A 26,594-nucleotide genomic window follows, 5' to 3' on the forward strand; every position below is an offset into this window, starting at 1 on the left:
TTGCAATACAAATGTACATGTAATCTTAAGTAAACACATGTTGCTCCCTTTAACAGTTTCAAGAGTTATATATGATCCAAGGTTGAACATTTTCTTTGCAGTGTAGCGACTGAAAACTACCAGCACATCCTGGCTTTGATATTTGCTGTGAAACAGATCAATGGAAATGCCCAAATGTTACCCAATGTTACTTTGGGATTCAATATTTATGATAGTCGTCTGAATGCAAAGTGGACTTACCATGCAGCAATGCAATTGATTTCGCCGAATAGCAAACTTTTGCCCAACTATAAGTGCATAATTAAAGACAATCTTTTTGCAATCATTGAGGGATTGATCTCAGACATCATGCACCAATTTCCAATTCTTATGAGCCTTTATAAAATTCCACAGGTAAGTTCCACCTCTTTCCCACTTACCTAAAGTGGTTGTTTTTGTATGCTTGAGTTTATATATTTTTGCATTTATTAGGACTGGTTGCAGTGCCAGATTTTTAAATTGGATTTTGCATTTTTATTTACCTATCAAGACTTCTCAAATATCTGGAACAGACAAATTTGTTTGTAAAATTAGATATATAAGTTCTGCCTCCCCCACTTGAGTGGATGTTTTTGTGTCCCTGTGTTTGTGTGTTTTTCCTTTTATTATGACTGGGCACAGAGTCAATGTATTTAGATTGGATTGGCATTTTTATCTATTTATCCAGTCCTTCCCAAGTTCCTGGGATAGGCAGATTGATGATGACTACATAGAACTTGATACCATGTCCTTTTTGGCAATAGTATACAGTTAATCATTGATTTCTGATTGGGGCAGGAGAAAAGGGGAAGAAGATTTTGTCTTACCTACACAGTCAATCCTATACTGTTGACCTGCAATGTTCTGGTAGACTCCTTTAGACTATTGATAGGTATGCATTATTACTTTCTGAAATTGCATAAAATTTATTACAAGCTACCACTCTATAAACTCTAAAATTTCAATGCAACATATTTACTCTGTTCTCTTGTACAATTAATGTTTATGCTATTTAAACATTTATCCATATTAAAATTATTCTATTGTATAATTCAATTATTTTTGTTTTTGGGAAGTTCATGTATGGATCTGCTAGAGTTGAAGCAGGGGATACCACTCTCCCTTCTGTCTACCAAATGGTTCCAGATGGAATTTATCAGTATAGGGGTATCCTCACCTTACTTCTTCATTTCAATTGGAGATGGATTGGATTCTTGGTGGCAAATGGGATGAACTTAGACTGGTTCATAGAGACTTTGGTACCTGAGTTTTCCAAAAAAGACATTTGTTTTGCCTTCATAGAGTTGTTCAGCAGTTCATGTTATGATGCCAATACAGGATTTTTTTTCAACTGTGTAGTAGAATTTTATGAAAAAATAATGGGTAATGAAGTCAGTGTCTTGGTTTTTAATGGGGATACATGTTCTATGATCTTATTGAGATATTTACTAAATACAGATTTTAAAGAATTATTTGGAAACCCCAAAGGGAAAGTATGGATACTAACAGTTGGGATGGAGTTGAAGTTTTTTACCAGTAAAAAAAACTGGGATTTGCAGGACTTCCATGGTGCAATATCATTTGCAATTCATGCCAAAGAACTGAAAGGATTCCAACAACATATTCAAGAACAGAAGCCTTCCATGGTAAAAGAAGATGGTTTTATCAAAGATTTCTGGACTCATGCATTTGGATGTGAATTACAAGATTCTTATCTGGGAGATGAGAAGGAGAATATTTGCAGTGGAGAGGAGACATTAGAGAGCCTTCCTGAACATGTTTTTCCAAAAAGAGTAACAGGCCACAGTTATAGCATCTACAATGCTGTATATGCTGTGGCTCATGCTCTGCAAGCCATGTATTCCTCCACATATGGAAGAAAGTATATAATGAAACAAAAAGGAAGGAAGCTTCATAATCCTATTCTCTGGATGGTAATGGACTCTAGTCCAAGTATAGGGAGATTTTCCTCTACAAAATAGAAGTGATAGTCACTTTCATAGCAATTATTGTGTATAAACAAATGAAAGAAATTGTGATTAATATTGATAGCAGTATGTGTAGAAAGAATGAATTTAACATCTGCAAAATAAAATTCAACTCAAATGGATAGTTATAATCACTTTTCACACACTTTGAAAATGTATCTATTGAAAATAGTGATAGAAAATATTATTTTTATTTTTTATTTTTTTTATTTGGTCAATTGCTTACAAAATAATAGGGATAAGTAAAAACATAGTTATGAATACATGGACACATATAGAAAAATAAAAAATAAAAATAAAAGAAACAATAGGACAAGAATGGTAGGCACGTTGGTGCACTTATGCATGCCCCCTACAGACCTCTTATGAAAGGGGTGAAGTCAATAGTAGACAGTCTAAGGTTAAAGTTTTTGGGGTTTGGGGAAGAAACCACAGAGTCAGGTAGAGTACTCCAGACATTGACCACTCTGTTGCTGAAGTCGTATTTCCTTCAATCAAGTTTGTTGTGATTAACCTTGAGTTTATATCTCTTGTTTGCTCTTGTGTTGTTATGGTTGAAGCTGAAGTATTCATTGACAGGTAGGAGATTGCAATGTATGATTTTATATACTATACTTAGATCGGACCAAAGGCAGCATAGTTCTAGATTTTGTAGGTCTAGAATTTCAAGTCTGGTGACATAAGGTATTGTACAATGAGTAGAATGGAGAACTCTTCTTGTTAAATATTTCTGGAATTTCTCAACTGTGTTAATATCAGATATGTAATGTGGGTTCCAGACTGATGAGCTGTATTCGAGTATTGGTCTAGCAAATGTTTTGTATGCTCTAGTTATTAGTGTAATATTACCACAGAAAAAACAACGTAAGATTAGGTTAACAACTCTTAACGCCTTTTTGGCTATGTGGTTACAGTGGGCTCTAGCACTTAGATCATTTGAGATGAGTACTCCAAGGTCTTTGACAGAGTTTGGATCATCAACAGGGTCTTGACTATTCAGCCTGCATTTTATTTTCTGACTTTTTTTTACCAATACGTAGGACAGAGTATTTATTTGTTGAGATTTGAAGTTGCCAATTTTTTGACCATTCTGATACATAGTCAAGGACTTTTTGAAAGGTAGTAGTATTGTCTATAGTGTTGAATAGCTTTACATAATCAGCGAACAGAATGCAGTTGCTCTTGATATGATCACAGAGGTCATTTATGTAGAATATGAAAAGAGTTGGTCCTAGAACACTGCCTTGGGGGACACCACTGTTGACAGGTAAATAATTTGATAGGACGCTCCCAATTTTGACTATTTGTTGTCTGTTTGACAGGAATGCTTCTATCCAGTAATGCAGGTGTCCAGAGACGCCATAAGATTTTAGTTTTAGGAGTAGTTTGTCATGTACCACTGAATCAAAGGCAAAGCATAAAAAGATTGGTCTGTAATTTTCAACTAGGCTGGGGTATCTCTTTTTGAAGATGGGGATGACCGTGGCTTGTGACCATAGTTTTGGCAAGGAGCTGGTCCTGAAAGATTTTTCAAAGATTATGCCACTGCTATGGCAATGGATAGCTTTTTTAAGAAGTAGGCACATATTCCGTTCGGTCCAATAGATAGAGATGGTTTTAGATTGCATAGTGCTTTTTCAACATTGTCTTCTGTAAAATCAATATGTTTTAGATCATTGTAGTTATCTGTGGTTCATCTAGGAAATACTGGGTATGATCCATTGCTGTTTACAAAGACTGAGTGATAGAAAATATTAATAAATGAAAACATCACTATCATTAAGTTTATTACACAAAGAACTAATTAATGAGCAGAAGGATAACTGGAATTCCATTAAGAGAAGTTTTGAATCAAAGTTATAACACAATTATAAAAATAGAGATATGTTGAAGCAAACAATAAAAAGTCATGAATGAATAGTATTAGCAAAATTTAAAATGTAGATTCAATTCATAAACAATACAAAACCTCAAACTCTATGAAATGTGAAACTAAGTTGGGTAGATAATATTAAAGAAACAAAATAATGGATCATGAGTATATCACTCAAGAATGTCATCCAAAGATGATTCATTAAGTTGTTGCTTTTTTAACATTATATACCAATCTGACTTCCTTTCAATAATATTGAGCAGAATTGTTTGCATTGAACTGAGCATAATTGTTTGAAGCAGAGGAAATCTTGAATCTCTGAAATATTGCATGTTGTCTTTTCTTGTTTTTGGTTCATCTATATAAAGTATTTTGGGGAGGAAATTTAACATTCCTCATTATAAACCTGGTCATCAGAGCCTCAATAATGTGATTCAGAAGGCTCTTATGATTTGGTTGTGATTTAGGACCAGGGTTAGTGTATATATCTACCCCATATCATATTTTTTATTGTTCTTCTCTTTTTGGGTCTGTAACATTTGTTGCTATGCTAAAACTATTTTAACTGAATATTGGATATGTTGTAAGACACCCACAGTCTTTTGGAGAGAGCAGTTAGAGCAAATCTAATAAATAATGGTCATACATAAAATCATTAAAAACATGTTAATAATAATTGTACTGTTATTATATGCAAACTTTCTAAAACTAATTTTATTTTGTGATCTAGATATTCCATTTTATGAGATCTGTATCATTTAACAACAGTGCCGGTGAAAAGATTTTCTTTTCTCAGAATAGGGAAGTTGTTCAAGAACTGGATATCATCAACTGGATTATATTTCCAAACCAATCATTTACTGGAGTGAAAGTTGGAAAAATGGATCCTCAATCTTCTCCAGAGGAAGCATTCACCATTAACAGAGATGCAATCATATGGCACAGCTGGTTTAACCAGGTAGGAATTATCTGAAAATATTTTTGTGTATTTTCCACATTCATATTTCAGCAAACTGAATGACAAGTTTTTTTTTTCTCTTTCTTGTTATCTCTCTGTTCAAGGGTTCCATTTAACACAGATAAATTTTTTTATGAATCATGAAAAATTATTAATTTATTAATTTAACAAATTTGTAGAGCAACACATTTTATATAATATGATATTTGGTTACCCCATAACCAAATAATAAAAGTTAAATAAAAAGCATAGGGAAAAAATACCAGACATAACCAGTTCCCCAACAAAATACAGAAGCACGTATGTATCAAAACCATAAAGATTCCCTAGAGTTCTTTTCATGCTATCCCAAAGCTTGTAGAAAAAGCCAGATTTTTGGAAAGCCTCACAGACCTCAGGGTGAAGGATCTGTATTGCAGAAATCTCACTAGGTAGCATTATTTGAGGTAAAGGACAGGACGTAAGTAATTTAGTTAATGCATTTCTGATTTTTTTCTTCCAAACTATTTGGCATTATCCTTTGTGGGAAATATGACATAGGAAATATGAGGTAAATGGCTCTGGCTTGTTTCATTCGACAATGGAACCAAAATTCTGTCCTGTGCGCTTCAGATTCCTTTTAATGACATCATGTCATTAAGGAACATCTTTTTTCAACTGGGGAAAAAAAGAAATGTCAGTGAAGAACAAAGTATTATTGGACACCTATTTTCTATGTAAATAGAATAATAGAATAAAATGGAATAATTAGAATAATGGAATAAAACAGAATAATTTCTTTACTATAAACTCTAGGATACCAAACCTGAAAATGAAGGATTTTACCTACAATAAGTATTGTATAAAGTATATTTCTCCAATTCATTTTCAAAGCACTCTTCAATCCTTCAAGCTGGTTAGAAAAATATACTGTGAATACTATGAATCTTAAAAGTAGAGCTCAGCAGGAAGTCTTAGTTCCAGAGATGTTTAATTCCTTTTGACAGACTTTGGTTTAATTTGACACAAGATTTTCACATCAAACTTGGCTAGATTAGAATTTCTGATGCAAACTAGAATCAATCATTTAATAGAACAGTTCATCATCTCACTGGACAGACAGTTGGGTGGCATATACATTTAATAATAATAATATTTTAAAAATGAACAATTCACCATATATCTGTACATCTCAACAAGTGACTCAAGGCAGAGCATATGTATAATAATAATTAAAAACAATTAAGATGGTACAAAATAAATATATATGGCACAAAATAAAATTATTACTACATGGGTTAATACATCCAGGAAACAGAACCCCAGACCTGGGCACACAATCATGTGATTATCACATTTCAAAATGTTCTGATAATTTGAAGGGAAAATATTCCCAAATGTAGGGACTACAGCAGAGTAGCCACATCTCTTGTTTTTTGTATGATTTAGTCAACTTGACCACTTTACAATGAGGAATATTTTATCACATATTTTTATTAATTAATTTGAAATTACATCCCCAATTAACATTGTTTATTAATTGATGGACAGACATTGCCTGTTTCTCTCTGTAATGCGCATTGCCAACCTGGATCTATAAAAAAAAGGAAAGAGGGGAAACCTTTCTGTTGCTATGATTGTATTACATGCCCCAAAGGATCGATATCTCACCACAAAGGTGAGCATTAGCATGTGCAACTATAACATAGAGTTTTATTTTGGAAAAAAACATTCATGGAAGATATATGGCTAGGTCAATCAACCCCTGCAGTATTCATGTATCTAACCATGCTCTTCACTGCTTTCCACTTCTGTATCAGATTTGTGCTTTATGATATATTTGTATTGTGTCAAGAAAATAAAAATAAAAATGAGGGCAGGAAGAGAGATCTATTTTGCTGTTCTGTTCTAATGTCACTTAATATTTAGTTGTCTGCTCCCATGACCATTTACTGTAATATTTTTTATTTATTGCACTCTCTAAAAATGAATTCTTCAAAAAAATGCTAGTGTGCCAGTTTACTCCAACCGTCTTTGAGATTTCAAATATGAAAGCAAACTTTGTATCAATGCCTCCTTCAACTTCCTGCAGTGAATGTAATAAAAATTGATTTAAAAATCTTTCTTTTGTAGACATGGCTGACTGTGTTAAATGCGCTGATGATTATTATGCTAATAAGTATCGGAATACCTGTATTCCCAAAATTATAAGCTTTTTGTCTTATGAAGAACCTTTGGGTATCAGTTTAGGCACCAGTGCTCTTTCATTTTCATTGGCAACAGTTATGATACTAGGAATATTTCTGAAGTACCACAATACTCCCATAGTGAAAGCCAACAACCGTGGCCTTACCTACATACTACTTATTTTACTTGTGCTGTGCTTCCTTTGTGCGTTGCTCTTCATTGGCCAACCGAAGAAGGCAACATGCATTTTCCAGCAAATAGCTTTTGGCATCATCTTCACATTCGCTGTTTCTTGTGTGCTAGCAAAAACTATTACTGTGGTTCTCATTTTCATGGCAACCCAACCAGGATCCAGGCTCAAAAAATGTGTAGGGAACAGCCTGGCTTGCTCTATTGTTCTTTCTTGCTCTTTTCTTCAAGTAAGCATCTCTCTGGTATGGATGGCAACTTCTCCTCCTTTTCCAGATATGGACATGAATTCAGTACCTGAAATAATTGTTTTGAAGTGTAATGAATCATCACCAGTCATGTTTTATTGTATCCTGAGTTACATGGGTTTCCTGGCAATAGTCAGCTTCACCGTGGCTTTTTTTGCCCGCAAGTTGCCAAATAGTTTTAATGAAACCAAACTTATAACATTCAGCATGCTGGTATTTTGTAGTGTTTGGTTCACCTTTGTCCCCACTTACTTGAGTGCCCAAGGAAAATATATAGTAGCTGTGGAAATCTTCTGCATCTTATCTTCCAGTGCTGGATTGCTGGGTTGTCTCTTTTTCCCCAAATGCTACATTATTTTGTTGCGACCTGACCTAAACAGGAAACAGATCTTAAGAAGAAAGCAATAATTTTTTTAAAAAAGCATATAGCATAGTAAATGAGTTCAAAATAAGTAATACTTTAAGAGTGGATTGCTGTGATGTGAAAAAATAATAAATAAATGCAGATTTATAGAGATGGCCTAACAAAATGAACAAATTACAAAAAATTAAACATGCCTCTTTAGCTGCCCAATATTTTGGTATTAATTGATTCCTTATTTATTTATTTGTTTGCAATAACCCTAACCTGCATTTATTATTTTTAACAAATAACTCAAGGTGGTAGAACATACCCAACACACCTCTTCCTCCTATTTTCCTCATAATAACAACCCTATGAGGTGAGATGGGTTGAATGAGAATGAACTAGGTTTCATGGCTAAGGCAGGACTTGAACTTACAGTCTTTTACTTCCTATTCTGGTGCCTTAACCACTAGACCAAACTGACTTTTATAGTTATAGTAAAAATGTTTTGGTTAGGAATTAATCAGGATACTCTTCCTTCAAAGCAAATTGATATTACAATGGTCTGTAGTGCTGGAATCTTTTCCTCCCAGATAGCATCACTTTATTCATTTTATTTATTTATTTTATTTATCAATCACTTTCAAGATAATAGGTATAAGTATAAACATGAGTAAGAATACAGGAAATAGGTATGAATAAATGGGGACAATAGGACAGGGACGGTAGGCAAGATGGTGTACTTACGCACTCCCCTTACAGACCTCTAAGGAACGAGATGAGGTCAATAGTGTATAGTTTGAGGTTAAAGGAGTGTGGGTTAGATGATGTATTCTACCTGAATACTCAGATAATAACAAAAGAGCTCCCCATCTCTATTCCCATCCTACTAATCCCTTATTAAATACTAGATTAACTAAACATGCAGGTCAAATAATTAAAAAAACTATCAAAGATGGATTCCACGATTATTGGAGCATTGTCAATTTTGACAGAAAGTAATCTTCTGACTTTCAGTTCATATCTTTTAATTTCCATTTAAACCTTATGGTCAAGAGATACTATTTTTCCCCTTGGGCTTTTACTATGCTGATCTGTGAAGAAACCTACTGGAATGAAGTAAAAGTCATCTTGGCTACTGCCTTGGTGTCCATCTCTTCATTTAGCCTAATTTTGGTATTCTACATTGTAAGGGCAAATTTAACATGAATTCAGTCAAGAAAATTAAGGGGTTTTCCACCAGTTTCTCTCAAAAAATTGTAGGAACAGTGTCTGTTGAAAAATTTAGCAAAAATTAAAAGTACCCTAAAGAGAATCAAAATAAATGTCTATACAGACAACATATAAGTAATTTAAATTTCATTTACAGTTCCCAGGTTTTTACTCAATATCATTGTTTCTAGAAATTTAATACCCACTCTAGAACTTATACAAAAAGCTGGTAATGAAATAAGGATAAAAAATTGATTTATATTGTAGGCACAATTAGCTCTAATAATCAGTTTACACCAAGTTTAAGGATGTTACACACTCTATATATCCCAAGAATTCTCCACATTTATTCTGCATCAAACTAGTAGCAATGTTTTTCTCACAATTTTGTTATTATTATTATTAATATTATTATTACTATTAATAATATTATTATACTGTATAGTTTTCAAATACAAAGAAATTGATGAGTTTTCTGATTTTCTTGTAAATAGTAGTTTGGTATAGTTTTTTTTTTGAAGTCATAAGGGTATAAATGACCTTCTTACTTAAAAAAAACTGTATTAAATATCCAGTTTCTGTCAGCATGATGTAAGAAAAATGTTGTAGAAAGATTGCAGAGAAGAGCAGTAAAGATGATTAGTGGATTGGAGGCCAAAATATTTTTTTTCAGTTTTATTTATTTATCCACCCACACCCATGAGAGCCACACAAGATGCCACCACCACACTTTCATGTAGAAAACAGACTCACACCCACTCAGAAGATGAGACACAGCCATGGACCAGAAGCTGCACTGCAGCTGCATTACTACCCACTTCAAACCCCTCCGAGCCATACATGAAGCAAACTGACACCCACTATGAAGATGCAGCACGACCACGAACTCGAAGCCAAACAGCAAGATCACAGCTCACCAACTCAAATCCCCCAGCAACTAAGACTAACCTGAGCACAACCAAGCCCCCACCTGAACAGAACACGCCTCCAGCCAATCAGAACACGGCCAACCCCCAACCAATCAGAACACAGCCAAACCCCTACCAATGAGAACACCCCCACCCAATCAGAACACAGCCAAGCCCCACCCAATCAAGTCCCACCCCCACTAGCAGTTAAAAGGAAGAAGCATCTGCAATCTCACATCACTCTGAGAAGCAAGAGCCGAAGACAGAAGCCTGAAGATGATGAATGAGACTTCATCGAAACGTTGCCTAGATACTTCGAATCTTACGCGGGAGAAAACCCGAACAACCAAAGATCCACATACAAATACCCGCGAGAACCTCAGAAAATATAGATAGATAGATAGATAGATAGATAGATAGATAGATAGATAGATAGATAGATATGGCATTCAGCTTTGTTTGGGTATTTTCCCACGTCATTGTAGTTGTGCTTTTAAAGTTGTAGCGACGTTTCAGCAGAATCTTATCTGCCATCATCAGGCTTCTGTATAGTGTTCATCTGTGAGTCAGGCTTTTATAGTAGTTTCAGATTTAAATTTGGGGCAGCCTATTGCTGTGCCAGAATGGTTTTTTCTTCACCCTGATTGGTTGGGAGTCTTGGTCTGTGTTTATTGGTCTTGGAGTTTGCTGTGTTCTGCTTGATTGGTGTTTCTAATATCTCCTGTCTGTTTTTGGGCTCTTTTTGTCTCTTGTTGAACTTATGCACTGTGAAATGTTATGCGATTAATTCCATTACAGATATTAAATTAACTTACAATTTCTCAAGTTTCCTATGTGATATGGTCATTCTGAAATTATATTTTTGTTCAGTTTGAAGGTGTCTTTCAGGGAGCACAACTTTTGAAGAGATATATTTTTTTCAACTAGAATTTTAAAAATTTTCTCAGTGTTTTAACTGGAATATTGATTTTATCTGAGGTATTCAGTCTTTTTCTACTTCTTCCTTGAGTGTTTCTTATAAATAGACTGAAAATATGAGACACTATTTAAGTAGTTGCTGTCACTTTGGTTTGTCACTTTACTTGTTTGCTTAAAGATCAGTTGTTTTCAAGTATGCATATTGTTGTCTTAAAAAATACAATCACTGACAAAAAATGAACAGTATCTTCAACATATAGCTTTATACTGGATTTTCACAAAAACATACAAATACAAATAAAATATCTTTTTTTGAGAACAGCATGCTCCCGGGTTATCACTTCTCCATACAGACATAAACTAAATTACATATTCAACTTATATTTTCTAATCCATGTCTTATAACTATTTTCTTGCTTTCTGTAACTTATTTGCCTTGCTTTCCTTGCTTTCTGCAACCTTATTTTTAATTATCTCATTCCTTTCTAAGTTTAATTGCATATCTTTTTCTAATTTTCAATATCTTTCTAATCAATTTTTATACTTGTGTCTGTCCTGTTTACAATTCCGTATTTTCTTTTCTCATAAAACAAATTTTCCCCTGTAATTACTAAACTGGAATGTAACACCTTTGTATCTTTTAATTATTATCCATTCAAATCTTATTTAAAGCTTAAATTATATCTTTACAGTTATAACATTCATTTTCTAACCTCTATTTTATAACACATAACTATTATTAATCGAATTCTGCTTGTTACATTTCCTTAAAAATACACACTAAGCTCTTGAAAAAAAATGGATCTCTCTCTCTCTCTCTCTCTCTCTCTCTCTCTCTCTCTCTCTCTCTCTCTTTTTTTTTTTCTTAAGTTTTCACGGGTATTCATATGTATGGTATTCAGCTCTGTTCAGGTATTTTCCCATGTCATTATAGTTGTGCTTTTAAAGTTGTAGCAATGTTTCATCAGAATGTCATCTGCCATCATCAGGTTTCTGTATTGTGTTCGTCTGTGAGTCAGACTTTCACAGCTGTTTCTTTTTTAAATTTGGTGCTAGCCTACACTGTTCCAGAGTGGTTTTTTCTTCATCCTGATTGATTGGGAGTCTTGGTCTGTGATTATTGGTCTTGGAGTTTGCTGTGTTTTACTTGATTGGTGTTTCTAATATCTTCTGTCTGTTTTGTAGCATTTTTTTTTTGTCTTGATTGGCTGGCAACATTGTGTTTCCTATATTGGAGGCTTTAAGTGCAGCTTGGCTTAGAGTAAATGGATGGCTATCATTTATTAGGAAGCTAGGTTTCATCTGGGTTCCTGGTTGGGGTGTGTTTAAGCTGGAGGTATTGGGAGGGTCTGTTTGTGCCCAGGTGTTTGCTTGGCTTGTGGTGTGGAGATTTTTTTGTTTGTAAGTGCAGGTTTCCAGATAATTGACAGTCTGGAGGAATCATCTCTTCTATTCTTGTTTTCAGGTCTTTTTTGAATCTCTATGGCTTCGCTGATAAGATTGAAAATATAGGAAACACAATGTTTCCAGCCAATCAAGACAAAAGAAATGCTACAAAACAGATAGAAGTTATTAGAAACACCAATCAAGAAGAACACAGCAAACTCTCTCTCTGTGTCTCTTTCTCTCTCTCTCTCTCTCTCTCTCTCTCTCTCTCTCTCTCTCTCTCTCTCTCTCTCTCTCTCTCTCTGTCTGTCTCTGTCTCTGTCTCTTTCTCTCTCTCTTTGCCACTTTTACAATATTTCCTAAGAATTTCCTTATTTCTTAATTCCAGAGTACCTTAATGTACATATGTTTCACCTAGTTGACACACCACTAACAATTCTCCAGGACAGTCTTATTTTCCTGGGCTGTTTCCTGTCTTCTTGGTGGCCATTTTAGACCACCACTTCAGCTCATCTTTGGAGGGTTTTTTCCATTTGGGGGAGGGGAGATGCACCTACCCTCAACCATCCAGTAGATCACCCTTTCTTCACCACTCCTCCAGGGTGGTTCTGGTCCCAAATAGGACCCTCCAACGAGCAAGCGAGAGCAGAACTACGCATGATCACAGATTCTGCTCTGACTCGACAGGAGCACAAACCAGAAGACCTAACCTTGTTTACTTCAGTTCTGAAAAATTTATGCCTCTAATAAATATCAATAATATATATGCATGTTTACAATTTATATTAGAAAAACAAACATCCTGAAGCATCTGAGAGAGAATCAAAATTTTTGACAGTCATTGTTAAATCAACTGTTGTTTTGAGCTATTTCAAATATTTGTCTAGGAGATTAAGTTGAAAATCTGAAAACAGAAGTGGAAAATTTGGTTTGGAAGAACAGAGCTTTTCATTTGTTATAAAACAGAATTACCCTAGAAAACATGGCTAATGGCTTAGAATAGGGGTGTCAAATTCAAGGCCCATGGGCTAACAGCATAGGATCAGCCTGTAGTGCCTCTACCAGTGAAAACAGAGCCTGGGGGACTGCATGTGCCCTCATGGGCTCCATTTTCACTGGCAGAGGGCTTCAGGAGGCCATCATGGTAAAAAGTAAAGCATGGGGCCCATGTACGGCCCCCAAGTTCCATTTTCACTGGCAGAGAGCTATCACAATAAACTAAAAACAAAAGGAGAAATATTTCCTATATTTGAGCATGCAAGAAGAGTTAGGAAAGGAGAAAGGGAAAGAGGAGATATAAAGAAAAAGAAGGGAAGATGGGAAGAGAGCAAGAAGGAAAAGAGAGAGAAGGCAAAATAAAGAAAGAGGGAAATGAAGGAAGGATGGAAGGAAGGAAGGAAGGAAGGAAGGAAGGAAGGAAGGAAGGAAGGAAGGAAGGAAGGAGGAAAGGAAGGAAGGAGTTTATCATGAGATTGAGGGAGGTCTCAGGGAAGTCCTCCTTTAGCACTTGGCCTTCACAAATGCCCCCAACCGAGTCCCATGTCATGCCCACCATGGCCATGCTGACCCCCAGCCATGCCCACCCCACCCTTCCAAGGTCAAACACAACCCTGATGCAGTCCTCAATGAAATTGAGTTTGACACCCGGGGATTAGAAGAAAGGAAAATTTTCACCACAACTCAATGTGCCAACAAGGGTTCTTTAATGTTTTTAATGTTGTTCTTCATAGGATGATGTTGTTGCTAAAGAAGCAGATTCACAATTTGACAATCCTGCTGGACAATGCTATTGCAGGTTGGGTAGGGGCCTTTAGTTGGCATGCCAATTTTCATCCAGGACCTCATAGTAGTTGTTCATGTCTTCCTTATCACTTTATTAGACTATTATAATTGCCATTAGATGAAGTATTTTGGGAGATTGTTTACATGCATTAAATAGTTTAGAATGGAGTGATCCAGCTGCTAACATGCACATATTGTATCTGTGCTTTATAATTGCATTTTTTTATATAATTTCTTTGAGTTTATAGAAGGTGAAATAATCTTTCTTTGCTGTTGAGAAAGAAAGAAAGAAAGGAAGGAAGGAAGGAAGGAAGGAAGGAAGGAAGGAAGGAAGGAAGGAGAGAAGGAAGGAGGGAGGGAGGGAAGGAAGGAAAGAGGGAGGGAAGCAGGGAAGAAAAAACATTGACTTCAAAACATCCTAGATGTGTCTACAGAAAAAAGAAGTTGAAAGAACAGGAATAATTTTATTTTAAAATTGGAATAACTAAAACACTTGTTTTATTTACTGGATTAAGTCACCAGGCTAGAAACCAGAAGACTGTGAGTTCCAGTCCTGCTTTAGGCTGAACTTCTTTGGATCAGCCTCTCTCTGTCTCAGTCTAGTTCCCCTGAATGGATTGTTGTTATAGAGAAATAGAAGGAGAAAGGAGAATAAGGTAATACACTATAAAAAAGAAAAAGAAATGCTGAAACTTACATGCTTGTTTTACACATCAAGAAACAAATATGGGGGATTCCGGTTTGCAAGGCTTCGGCGGTGGCAGGAATCTGCGATCGTGCGTGGTTCCTACTGCACTCGCCACCGAAGTGCCTCCGATCCAGCTGGATCTGGAGGTTATGGTTGCCCCGCAGAGGCAACCGAAGATAGAGGAGATCCGGGTAGGGGCTTGGAGGTATCGCAAAGCCCCTCCTCAACCGGCTAAACTCCTTTTTCCCAAGGCAGTGGAGCGGCGGTCAGCAATGGCCGCCACAAAGAAGCCTGCAGCCTGGTAAGATTGTGCAGGAGGAAGTCAGAGAAAGTGAAAGTTTTTGGCTGAACCGGGATAACAAGGAACCTTTAAACACCCTGGAAATCTAATTGTTTGAATGATACATTGTTTCCCAAGAAGACTGTAAAAGCGGCGGAAGAAAATTGAAAGTGAAAGTTATTTTCTCTCACTCTCCCTCCCCATGGAATAGCAGATGGAAATCTGAAAAACCTGCTTGGGCACAGAAGGTAACTAAACTTGAAATTTAAAGCCAAGTGCATAAAAGATTTCTGAACATTGGAATTAAAAACTAAAATTGTTTTGCTATCAGTGGGAGGGAAGAGGTAAAGAACTTATTTTAAGATTGTACTGAAGGAGACTGGTTGGAGTTTATAAGACCAGAAATAAATGGTAATAAGACTTCTAAAAAATTACTTTGGAACTGTGCAATTGAATTCTACCCCAGGAAGAGAAAATATAAAAAGAAGAAAGTGCTAAATGAAAGAGTTTGTTCTGATTTGGATTGCTTTGTGACTTTGGGATTTTGGGGAACTATTTCTTGAAAGATTAAAAACATTTGGGTTGTTCTTTTAAAAAAAGGCATTATCTGTAAATGGAATTTCAAAAGCTAAAAGAAGAGGAACTGGAAGGCAAGGGCTCTTCTGGATCTATTTTTCATTTTTTAGAAATGGTGATTTCTACCTACCAAGAAATACAACAACAAGAAGGCTGGGATGAAGAAGAAGCCATCTTTAATGGACAAATAATCTTAGTTGAGGAAGAAAAGAGAAAGGGGGGGGGAAGGGAGAACTCAGAACTTAAAAAATCAACCAAGAAAGGGAAAAATAAGATGAAAAATTGATACAATGTCAGAAAGCAACAGAAAAGAGAAATACAACAGAGAGGGAAGTTTAAGAGAGTGGAGTCTGAGAGATGGGGTCGCAAAAAGGCTAAAATTGATAAGAAAGGAAGGGAAAAAGGAAAGAGAAGTCATAAAGGTTTAAAACAAGATGTTAAAAAAGCAAGTTTTTTTCAAAGACAAAGGGTAAAATATAATTTAAAAAATGATTCTGCAAAAGTACATAAGACTGTATTGTAGATATTAGTATTTGAAATCGAGTTAGAAAACTGAAATATTATATGAGTTAATAATGTATTAAATGGAATGTATATCACAGCAGCCAGCTCAGCACGTTGAGCTGAAGTCTGCATGGCAGTAAATTTAGAATACCATTGTTGTTGAATCTGCTAGACAACCACACCCCTTGTAGGTGATCCATCAGTAAAGACTGTAAGAGCTTTAGAAATAGGATTTCGCACAAAAATGGAAGAAAAGGCTGGATTTAAAGTAGTAGTAACCACTATTCTAGGATCCTTGGGTAAAGAATACAAGTTTCCCACATATTGAGAAAAGGCTATCTGATATGATTCTGAAATCATATAACAAAAACAGGAGTATTCCAAAGACTAGTAGAAGGTTCTATATGACCAGCAGCCAATTGTTCTTGAACCATTTGTTGTAAAGCAGCAAGTTTTTTCTCTTGATAATGGCCAATGTTCCACCCAAACCAGCGTAGAACAGAGCAATTTAAGAGGAAGAGCCATCATCAAGAATCAAATGGGCATTAAGAAGAGAAAGAATATCACGGTCCCAAATATTAGTATGAATATCTAGAATGTATGGTTGTAGGAAAAAGGACTTACCAGCAGATGTTGTAACATTAATTTCTTGAACACTCTGCCAAGCAGCTGTAGAACCTCCTATTCCCCACAATGAAGAAACGGTCATTTTTGGCCACTGTACTGGCCACTGTAAAGAGGAGATGACAGTAACATCGGCTCCAGTATCCAATAACCCTTGAAATGGTTTTTTATTAAGGAAGAGCATTAACAAAGGATGAGAGGAGTTCAGCTGATGAAGTAAGCCTTCAGATAAAGAAGTTGATCCAAATCCTGCATCCACATGATTACCTATACCAGGAGATGGAATTTCATGTGGAAGAAGAAGCAATTGAGCAACAGAAGAATTACAAAGAAGAACTTGAGGAAGATTCACCCAAATCTGAATCATGAGGATACCAGTGTAATCTGAATCTATTACCCCAGGCACAACAAAACAACCTTTTTTGTGTGCAGAAGAATGAGGCAAAATTAAGCCAACTAATCCTGAAGGAAGAGGACCTTTAAATTGAGATGGAACTATTTTAACTTCCAAGGGAAGTTTAAACTCAATTTTCTCTTGAGTGATTAAATTGATTCCAGCGCTACTAGGTGTGGCTGGGGAGGAGTGAGAGAGACTGCTGGAGGAGTCAGAGTGATGGGAAAGTCACGCTTTGGATTCTGGGTTCTGGATTGTGCCACACCCATTGGCAAGTTCCCCGACCGAAATGTGTCAACTGCAAGATTATGCTTTTGCATGCTTATTTTAATTTTAGACTCATGATTTTCTATGGTCAGTTCTACTGTTTGATTTAGTGAAAGATGTTGCAGGTATGAAACAGTTGTGCTTTGTTTAAAAAAAAAATCATTCCAAATAATTGAGTAGCTAACTAACTCCTTTTGACCAATGAGAATATTTTTATTTCAAAAAGAGGAGAATGAACCCTTCTTGAAATATGATACAAGTGCAGTACAAGAAGTGGAGAAGGAAAAGTTGTGCATTTCTGCACAGGATACCAGAATGTGGCATTTGCCAAATCTAAATGTGGTAAACAAAAGGAACATTACTTCATTGAATTAAGTAACAAAAACAATCAGATTGTGGTGATTTCATAGTTTGAAGAGAAAATCAGAGAACATAATGGACATAGAATTATATCCCCGACTGTTGTAATGATGAGGCAGTCGAGTTATTTGATCATGATCAACTGAATCATGATGAACTTTATTGGAGTTTAGTCTGCATTTATACACATTTTTAGTTATCCTCAATCATTGGTTAACTTTGGTCACCGCTTAACTTTCGTTACTGTTTAGCATAGTAAATAACACAATTAGTTAAAGTCTAACATATGTTTACTTCCTCTCTCTAATCCTTTTTTAGATTAGTTGCTTTGTTTGCCTGAATTGGATTTGCTTGGAAACATTCTTTATCTGAGGTTTGTCATCCGAGATTAGAATATTCCTGCAATTACAACTCTACATATCTTTGTTTTTTATTTCAAATGGAGGATTCAAAGATTTATGAATGTATCACAATTGTAGAGGAGTAAGAGAGGGGGAAGCAGGATGAAACAATGCAAACAAATTTGGAATACATTGAATAAAACAAGAGGTTGCAATTAGTACAATAATAATAATTATAGCATAAAAGAAAAACTGTCTGAGCCAAGACCAATCAGGGAGCCAATTGGTTAGCCACTCAAAAGGTGAGTAATGTGCATGGATATTATTTTGAATGTATGATTGTAAATTAGCAAGCTCATCCTCAATAGTTTTATTCAAAGAATGAAAATGCACAGCACATCCACAGCATCCAACTAACATACAGAACCCTCCCTGACAGGCTAAAAGATAGTCTATGGCAAAACACTGCTGTAAGACATCTTGATTTAAGTCTTCTATTTCATGCTGCAAATCACGAATAATAGCAGCAGTAGCATTGATGGATTTTTCAAGTCTGCAGGTGAGACCAAGAATAGATTGTCTGTTTTCTTGAGCAATTATGCCAGGATGAGAGCCTAGAGTAAGGACTCCTGTAACGGCCCCTGCCAATGCACAGCCTAATGTAAGACCAGAAGACAACTGTATGTCAATAATGACTTTATCATTACATATAGGCCCCAGAGAGGAATGCCGCTGTCCAGTTGATGGGAGCATACCTATTTGAACAGGTAGAGTAAAATAACCTATAGTTGCACATTGATAATTCTGAGGATGAACATTAGTGGCATATTTATCAAAAAAGAACCACATATTAGGATCCTTAAGCTGCCAACCAGCATATATCGATCCTGTATTAGATTGATCAGAGGCATTAAAAATAGGAAAATTGTCAGGATACATATCAGGAGCTATATTAATTCCATACAAAGAAGAATTAAAGGTACCTGACAACCAATAGTAGTTAGAACAATAACTATAATTCCCTAGCTTTTTTAATATGTGCTGAGCAGCATCATAATCAGACCAATTATGAAGCCAAGTGTGTTTAACGTGACAACAGAAATACAGACCCCTTATAAATTGACTAACTTTCAAGTAACGCCAACGGACATAATTCAATTGCATAGGGGGTTTAGAAAATAGCCAGGAGTGTGAAATAGATTGTAATTGTGAGACAATAAATTTAGAAGACACGATCAAGTTAGGGATAAAAGAAATTTGACCAAATGCCATTGGGGGCTCATAGTATAAAGTAATATTTGTGCCATGGGTCATAAACATGTATTGGGCATGACGAACCCACAAATTAGGGTTAAGACGAACCACAGAAGTGTCATTTTTAAGCAGAAACACCATTAACCATAAACAAGAAAATACAAAGTAAAATGGTAACAGAGTTAGCAGTAATAATAGCAAAAACAGCGGCAACAAGATTTTCAGGAGTCTGAGGTAATGACGCCTGTTGCAATTGTTGTTGAGCTTGATATGTAGTAGATTTAACCTGGGCCCAAGTGATGGGTTGCGGGCACGTCGACCTTGGAAGACAGACTTCCATGTTCAGATGAAGATTGAAATCTGGAATCAGGTTGTGAAGGCCCTGATGCCATGCCATGATATGGATGAACACAGCGCGCTGGAACCCACACTGCTTGTCCAGTAGAAGGATCTTCCACAGCAGTGTAACCGTGACCCCAGGTGATCAGCGGTGTATGGCCTTTCCAGGTTGGATCTGGGCCTTGGCGATACTTTACCAAAGGCCTTGCTAAAGATTCAGTAGTTTGAAAATGCAAATTAACAGGTGAGTCTGCAAGAGAATCTTAAAAGGTTAAATAATTCCAAGTATATAATGCTACAGCAATGAGATTTTGATTCTTTCACAATGGTAAGGGCCAGACGCAGTTTGTAATTGTTTCTGAAGCAATGCCTTAAAAGTACGATGAGCTTGCTCAACTATAACTTGACTCTGAGAGTTGTAAGGAATTCCATGCACTAAAGTAATATTCCATTTCTTTTTTTTTTTTTAACAAACTTTATTCAGTTTTTCACATTAAAAACAAAAATCTCTTTTTAGTGGACAACATATTTCCGGGTCATCATCTTTAAATACAAATATGACAGCAATTATACATTAATATATGCATACTTAATTCTATTATTGCCTTTTCCATTCCAAATTTTCAGTAAGGATAGAAACAAACACATTAATTCTGGCCTTTGAAAAATTTGCTCTAGGTTCTCCAGAAAAGCATGAAAGGCACATTCAGAAACAATAGTTAATGTAGCTGGAGGAAGAACAACTTGAGTAGGAATTGTACCAAATGGTCTAGAACCAAATAGCTGCTCAACTGTATATGCTCCTCCCCTCCCAAAGCAGCAGCTTGAGCATGTCTCATATATTCACTCTCCCAAACCACATATTGCATGGATGTTAAAATCATGCGAAATATTTGCTTCTAATCTTCAGGGATCATTGTATAACCATTTTTTATTCCTTCTACAAGTCCTCTTGTAAAATTACCACTAATCCCATAGTCTGTAACTGCCTTTTTTTAACTCTCTTAAGATCTGCTAAGGCAGACCCTCCCATACTGCTACTTGCAGTCCAAGCTGTGGCCCCTGACCAGGATGATATTGTACTAGACAAACGGACAGTAATTCTGCAAGTTCTGTTCCTGAGACAGAGGCATCCTTTTTACAATTCTCAACCATTTTCTGAAAAGAAGACTGAACAATAGAGTCAGGAGGCTTTTGCCCTGTATCTGCAGGAGCTGAGGAAATTGAAGACATATATTCAGGTGAAGAAGGGGGATAAATGACAGCATTAGTATAATGTGAAGGTGGAGGTGTTAAAAGAGAAAGTTCATTGTGACCAAATTTTTCAATAGCATGTCTACATAAATGCCACACATGCAAAACTTCTATTTTTGCTCGAGGTTCAGTATGCAATGTTTTCCCTATACGTTCCCAATCAGTTAATTTTAAAGACCCCTCTTCTGGGTACCATAGGCACTGAGCTGCAATCTCCTGGAACAGCCTTAAGAGTTTTCTCTGTGGTACCTCAGTATTATTTTTCTTCAACAAATAGCCTAATTCATCTACATGCTTCCTTTGTTCCTCAGAAAGCGAAGACCCCATACTTACAGAAACCAAAAGGTTGAAGAAACCACAAAGGGTTGAGGGTGCACCAAATCCTTGCCAGACAAAGTAAGAGGGTCCCTGTTCAGGCACCACTTGTTCTAAGGATGAAGCAGTCGAGTTGTTTGATCATGATCAACTGAATCATGATGAACTTTATTGGAGTTTAGTCTTGCATTTGTACACATTTTTAGTTATTCTCAACCATTGGTTAACTTTGGTCACTGCTTAACTTTCATTACTGTTTAGCATAGTAAATAACACAATTAATTCTCTCTAGTTAAAGTCTAACATATGTTTACTTCCTCTCTCTAATCCTCCTTTAGATTAGTGACTTTGTTTGCCTGAATTGTATTTGCTTGGAAACATTCTTTATCTGAGATTTGCCATCTGAGATTAGAATATTCCTGCAATTACAACTCTACACCTGACTACTAGTTATAATTTCTTTTATTTTTATTTTTTTATTTTTCTTGCATGTATCCATGTATTCATAACTATGTTTTTACTTATACCAATGGTATGCAATTGACAAAAATAAATAAATAAAATATATAAATAAAATAATGACTATATTTCCAGTATCATAAGTAATATCTCCTTGAGTAAAGAGAATTCTGTTGCATATTTAACATTTCATTAACAAATATGATAGTAGAATCATTGATTAAACAGGCATCTGTTCTGATGCATCATGTGCCGTCCACACTCATGCCTAGTTTAGCGAAGGGGAAAAAAGTCATAATATCTCATGTGATGATGCCATGATGATGCAAGTTTGATACCCTTGGGCTAGGCAGTTTAGTTCAGAGGAATTTATGGAGAACTGTTATTATATTTCAGCATTGTGAGGTACTCCATACAAGAAGAACACCCAGAGGAACTAGCTCTACTTTACTGTGATGTTACAATAACAGAATCTTGCAAATCTGAAAGTTTATATCTCTCACCTTTACAATCCAAGAAGCCAGGAAGCTAAATTCCACCTGGGATATTTGCCATGCCTGCATTTTTCTGCACATTCAGATTTCATTTATCAGACTATTGTCTTGTCAGTGGCTCTCCCACCTGTCTTCCAAGGGCATTCCACATATACATCACCATCAGAAGTGGTATTCAGCAGATTCTGACCAGTTCTAGAGAACCAGTAGTGGAAATATTGAGTAGTAAATACCATATCTGGCTGGCCAGCTTTCATCTATTCTCTGCCTCCCGAGTCTCAGCTGATTTGGCTGGGTCTTCTTTTGTTGCCCTGCACAAGAGAACAGAGCTGGAAAGCAGGTTTGGGGGATGAGGAGGGAATGGGAGGAAATGAGTGGAGAGGGAATGAAGATTTTATAGTATCCTTCCCCTGCCACACCCACCAAGCCGTGCTCACCAAGCCACACTACGACCACCAAGCCATTCCCACAGAACCAGTAATAAAAAAAAATTTGAATCTCACCACTGATCACCATCCTCTTATTTGTTAAGGAAAAGTGGCATGGATTCCAAGAAGGGCAAACAAACCAGAAACTAAGCCCAATCAAAAAAGATAGATGTAATGGGCGTAAATTGATTTTTAGCCTTCATTGGAAAGCTATGAAATGATATGATAACCTCTGTATATCTGATATCCCAGACAGGATTGCTCTAAGCGTGGTGATCACATTGTCCCCTCTTTGCTGGTGTTGGCTTCTTATATTCATATTTTTTTCATTATAGTAAACATACCATCAGTTAGAAGCCAGAATAAAGCATTTTCCACTTGCTCATCACATCTCGCTGTGGTCACCTTATTTTATGCCAATGCAATGTATCTACATCCAAAATCCAACCACACAGAAAATATAGACAGGATGGTTGCTTTGCTTTATTCCATTATCATCCCATTTTTGAACCCTATTATCTATAGCCTGAGAAACAAGGAAGTGAAAGATGCCCTGAGAAAATTAATGAAGGCAAAGAACAGATTACCTTGAGAACTGGGCAAATGCTTTTATGGAAACAAAAGGTTTAGTAAATAAATAAATAGTATGTGCTTTATTTTGAGAGATCAATACATACAATGTAAATTTTTACAGAAGTTATGCTCATTTCCATTTCAGATGATGAAGGTATTAAGGAGTGAGGCACTGCAAATCTTACACAGAATATTTTCCAAATATTCAATCCTGCTTCCTCTAAATTTTACTAAGGCATATAAAGCTTTTTAGTAGTAGGAAATGTGTGTATGAGTACACACACACACACACACACACACACACACACACACACAAACATACACGAATATACATATACACATACATACATGCATACATACATTACATACATTTATTAGGCAATTGACTGAAGTTCACATATGTGATCTGATTAACCAAGATAGGATGAAAGAAAAACCTAGGGGAAAATGTGACAAAACAGCTTAATGTAGATCATCTTCTGCTGTCAGAAACTACAGTAAGTATAAACATTATAACCCAGTACATCTCCCCACCTCCCCAAAAATGTTCTAATGCCCTGTACATAATAGGAATTACCTCAAATTATACAAATTAATTATTTTCATTTCCTGAGTTTGAAGTCTAAACTGGATGAACAATTAGCAATTGCATGTGCTGAAGAGCTTTTTACTTTTGAAAAGGGAAAGAAAGAATAAATTCCCGAAGACCTTATCACTAAACAATATATCCAAACTATTTTATTAATTTCTAGTTTGGACCGACTCACTCTGATTTAAAGAGAAGCTAGAAAATGCCTTTCTGAGTCAGAATAAATAAATGATAGTAATAAGGACTATTCTGCTTTAGGTAAGAATTCCCCTGCTCATATTCACAAATTTCAAACTACACATCATGTTTTATGTTAAATATACTTGAAACAATAATGTTTTAAAATAAGATTACTTTTATTAAGTCATCTCTTACATGGTTGAACCTGTTGTGCTGATTTGGGGGAAATTGTGTGATCCCCAATCCTAGATCTTGATGAAAGAACTTTCTTATTGTTTGAACATGTGGGCTTCCTGTGAGGATGGCCAACCTATGACTAGCCCAGTTTTCTCTGGATCATGTCTTTTTCCATTTATTAACAGACATTCCTTTATTTTACATCACCATCCTTGGTTAGGGAGAGTCCTAGAATCACCCCACAAGATTCTCCATGCAGCAGCAGTCTACAGGAAGTCTTGGGAGTTATGAGTTGAAGCAGCTGGTGAATCATTCAGCTCCATGGCAGGCTGCAATCACTTTGTTATTGAAAAAGCAGATATTTTAGTATTTATTTTTCAAACAGACAATAAGTGCTTTTCGTTTGTAGTATTTTATGATAGAATAGAATAGAATTCTTTTTTAGCCAAGTGTGATTGGACACACAAGAAATTTGTTTTGGCGCAAATGTTCTCAGTATACATAAAAGAAAAGATACACTTATCAAGAGTCAAGAATCATAAGATACAACAGTTAGTAATAGTCATAGGGTACAATAAGCAATCAAATCATACTATGAAACAGTCAATATAGATCACAAGGAAACAAGCAACAAATTTACAGTCATACAGTCACAAGTGGGAGGGGATGGGTGATAAGGAGTAATGAGAAGGTTAATAGTAACAGTAGTGCAGTGCAGACTTGGTAAATAGTTGGACAGTGTTGAGGGAATAATTTGTTTAGCAGAGTGATGGCATTAGGAAAAAAACTGTCCTTGTGTCTAGTTGTTCGGGTGTGCAGTGCTCTATAGCATCATTTTGAGAGAATTTATGTCTAGGATGTGTAAATATTTTCATAGTCCTCTTTCTGACTTGTGCAGTATACAGGTTGTCAATTGAAGGCAGGTGGGTAGTAATTGTTTCTTCTACAGTCCTAATTATCCTCTGAAGTCTGTGTCTGTCCTGTTGGGTTGCAGAACCAAACCAGATAGTTATAGAGGTAGAGATGACAGACTCAATAATTCCTCTATAGAACTGTATCAGCAGCTCCTTGGGCAGTTTGATCTTTCTGAGTTGGCGCAGAAAGAATATTCTTTGTTCTGGCTTTTTTATGATGTTTTTGATGCTAGGTGTCCATTTTAGGTCATGTGATATAACAGAGCCCAGAAATTTGAGGGTCTCTACTGTTGATACTGTGTTGTCTAGTATCATAAGAGGTGGTAGTATGGGAGGGTTTCTTCTAAAGTCTCCCACCATTTCTACGGTTTTGAGTATGTTCAGTTCCAGATTGTTCCAGTTACAACATGAGGCAAGTTGTATAATCTCCTGTCTGTATGTGGATTTGTCATTGTCTTGAATGAGACCAATCACTGTTGTGTCATCTACAAACTTCAGTATTTTCACAGATGGATCATTTGAGATGCAATCATTGATATATAGGGAGAAGAGAAGTGAAGAAAGCACACAGCCTTGGGAGCCCCCTGTGCTAATTGTACAGGTATCAGATGTGATTCTGCCTAGCTTCACCTGCTGTTTCTTGTCTGTTAGGAAGCTTATGATCCATTTGCAAGTGCGTTCAGGTATCACTAGCTGGTTGAAATTAGTTAGAAGAGTATCTGGAATGATGGTATTGAATGCTGAACTGAAATCTACAAAGAGGACCCTTGCATAGGTGTTTGGAGATTCAGTGTGTTGTAGGATGTAGTGCAGAGCCATATTAACAGCATCCTCTGTAGATCTATTTGCTCGGTATGCAAACTGCATGGGATCTAACAGCAGATCCATGATGGTTTTCAGGTGGGACAGCACTAGCCTTTCAAAGATTGATCTGAAGTAATCCAGTTCTTTGATGGAGGGCTTCTTTGGCACTAGGATGATAGTAGAGTGTTTGAAGCAAGAAGGAACATAACATATCTCTAGGTATTATCTTTATTAGCTAAAATAAGAATTCAAACTATTGCAGAAGATGAGATCGAGGCAGTTTTTAAGTCTAGTATTGTTGGTTTTTAGTTGTTCCAGTCCCAGGTTTGTTACAGCATTGTAGAAGTTTGCATGTATGGGTTCAGTTTTACATTTGTTTAGGGTCCAGTTAATATGAGGTAGATTGATGTTACAAAGAAAAATAAAAGCATGTAGGCAAGATGTTGCCCATGTTAGTAGATTTTGTAGAATTGTTTGCAAAAATGAGTCCAGCAAACATATATTCATTCACACAATAAACGCCATTGCAAAATCCAATCCCACCCATAAAAAATGTCGCTCAAGACCAGACTTATCCATACGGCAAAGAATCTGCTCCCATGAACTCCATGCAGAACTCAAAAATCGTCTAGACAATGGAGAAAAAAAGACCTATACATTGACTACAGATCTGATTGCATCAAAAGAAAGTTACACAACCCACAACTCTGCATCCAACCCCACCCCATCCAATCCAACATCACTCAAAACTAGGCATGCATGCCCCTAACTACCTCTATTCCAACCAC

General features: G+C 36.2%; 3 protein-coding genes across 3 annotated transcripts; 2 read left to right on the forward strand and 1 right to left on the reverse strand.

The window, feature by feature from the left end:
- Positions 1-348: 348 nt before the first annotated feature.
- LOC148124196 (vomeronasal type-2 receptor 26-like) lies at positions 349-2,000 on the forward strand. Its single transcript, XM_087917216.1, has 2 exons — positions 349-393; positions 1,095-2,000. The coding sequence occupies exons 1-2, from the start codon at positions 349-351 to the stop codon at positions 1,998-2,000; spliced, it is 951 nt and encodes a 316-aa protein (XP_087773342.1).
- Positions 2,001-4,759: 2,759 nt separating this feature from the next.
- On the forward strand, positions 4,760-7,848 carry LOC148124197 (vomeronasal type-2 receptor 26-like). Its single transcript, XM_087917217.1, has 3 exons — positions 4,760-4,837; positions 6,368-6,494; positions 6,950-7,848. Exons 1-3 carry the CDS (start codon positions 4,760-4,762, stop codon positions 7,846-7,848), a joined length of 1,104 nt encoding a protein of 367 aa, XP_087773343.1.
- Positions 7,849-18,133: 10,285 nt separating this feature from the next.
- LOC148124198 (uncharacterized) lies at positions 18,134-19,398 on the reverse strand. The gene has a single exon (XM_087915420.1). The coding sequence runs from the start codon at positions 19,344-19,346 to the stop codon at positions 18,153-18,155; it is 1,194 nt and encodes a 397-aa protein (XP_087771546.1). The 5' UTR covers positions 19,347-19,398; the 3' UTR covers positions 18,134-18,152.
- Positions 19,399-26,594: the final 7,196 nt, after the last annotated feature.

The sequence above is a fragment of the Pseudonaja textilis genome, chromosome Z (assembly GCF_049901715.1).
Source record: "Pseudonaja textilis isolate UNSWEBS1 chromosome Z, rPseTex1.2, whole genome shotgun sequence".
NCBI lineage: Eukaryota > Metazoa > Chordata > Lepidosauria > Squamata > Elapidae > Pseudonaja > Pseudonaja textilis.

Excerpts from the sequence above, each read along its gene's own strand:
- LOC148124198 (XM_087915420.1), bottom strand. The coding sequence starts at position 19,346 with ATGTTTATGACCCATGGCACAAATATTACTTTATACTATGAGCCCCCA.
- LOC148124196 (XM_087917216.1), top strand. The coding sequence starts at position 349 with ATGCACCAATTTCCAATTCTTATGAGCCTTTATAAAATTCCACAG. Across the intron at positions 394-1,094 it reads GCCTTTATAAAATTCCACAG|TTCATGTATGGATCTGCTAG; the intron begins GTAAGTTCCACC and ends GTTTTTGGGAAG.
- LOC148124197 (XM_087917217.1), top strand. The coding sequence starts at position 4,760 with ATGGATCCTCAATCTTCTCCAGAGGAAGCATTCACCATTAACAGAGAT. Across the intron at positions 4,838-6,367 it reads GGCACAGCTGGTTTAACCAG|ACATTGCCTGTTTCTCTCTG; the intron begins GTAGGAATTATC and ends ATTGATGGACAG. Across the intron at positions 6,495-6,949 it reads ATCGATATCTCACCACAAAG|ACATGGCTGACTGTGTTAAA; the intron begins GTGAGCATTAGC and ends TTTCTTTTGTAG.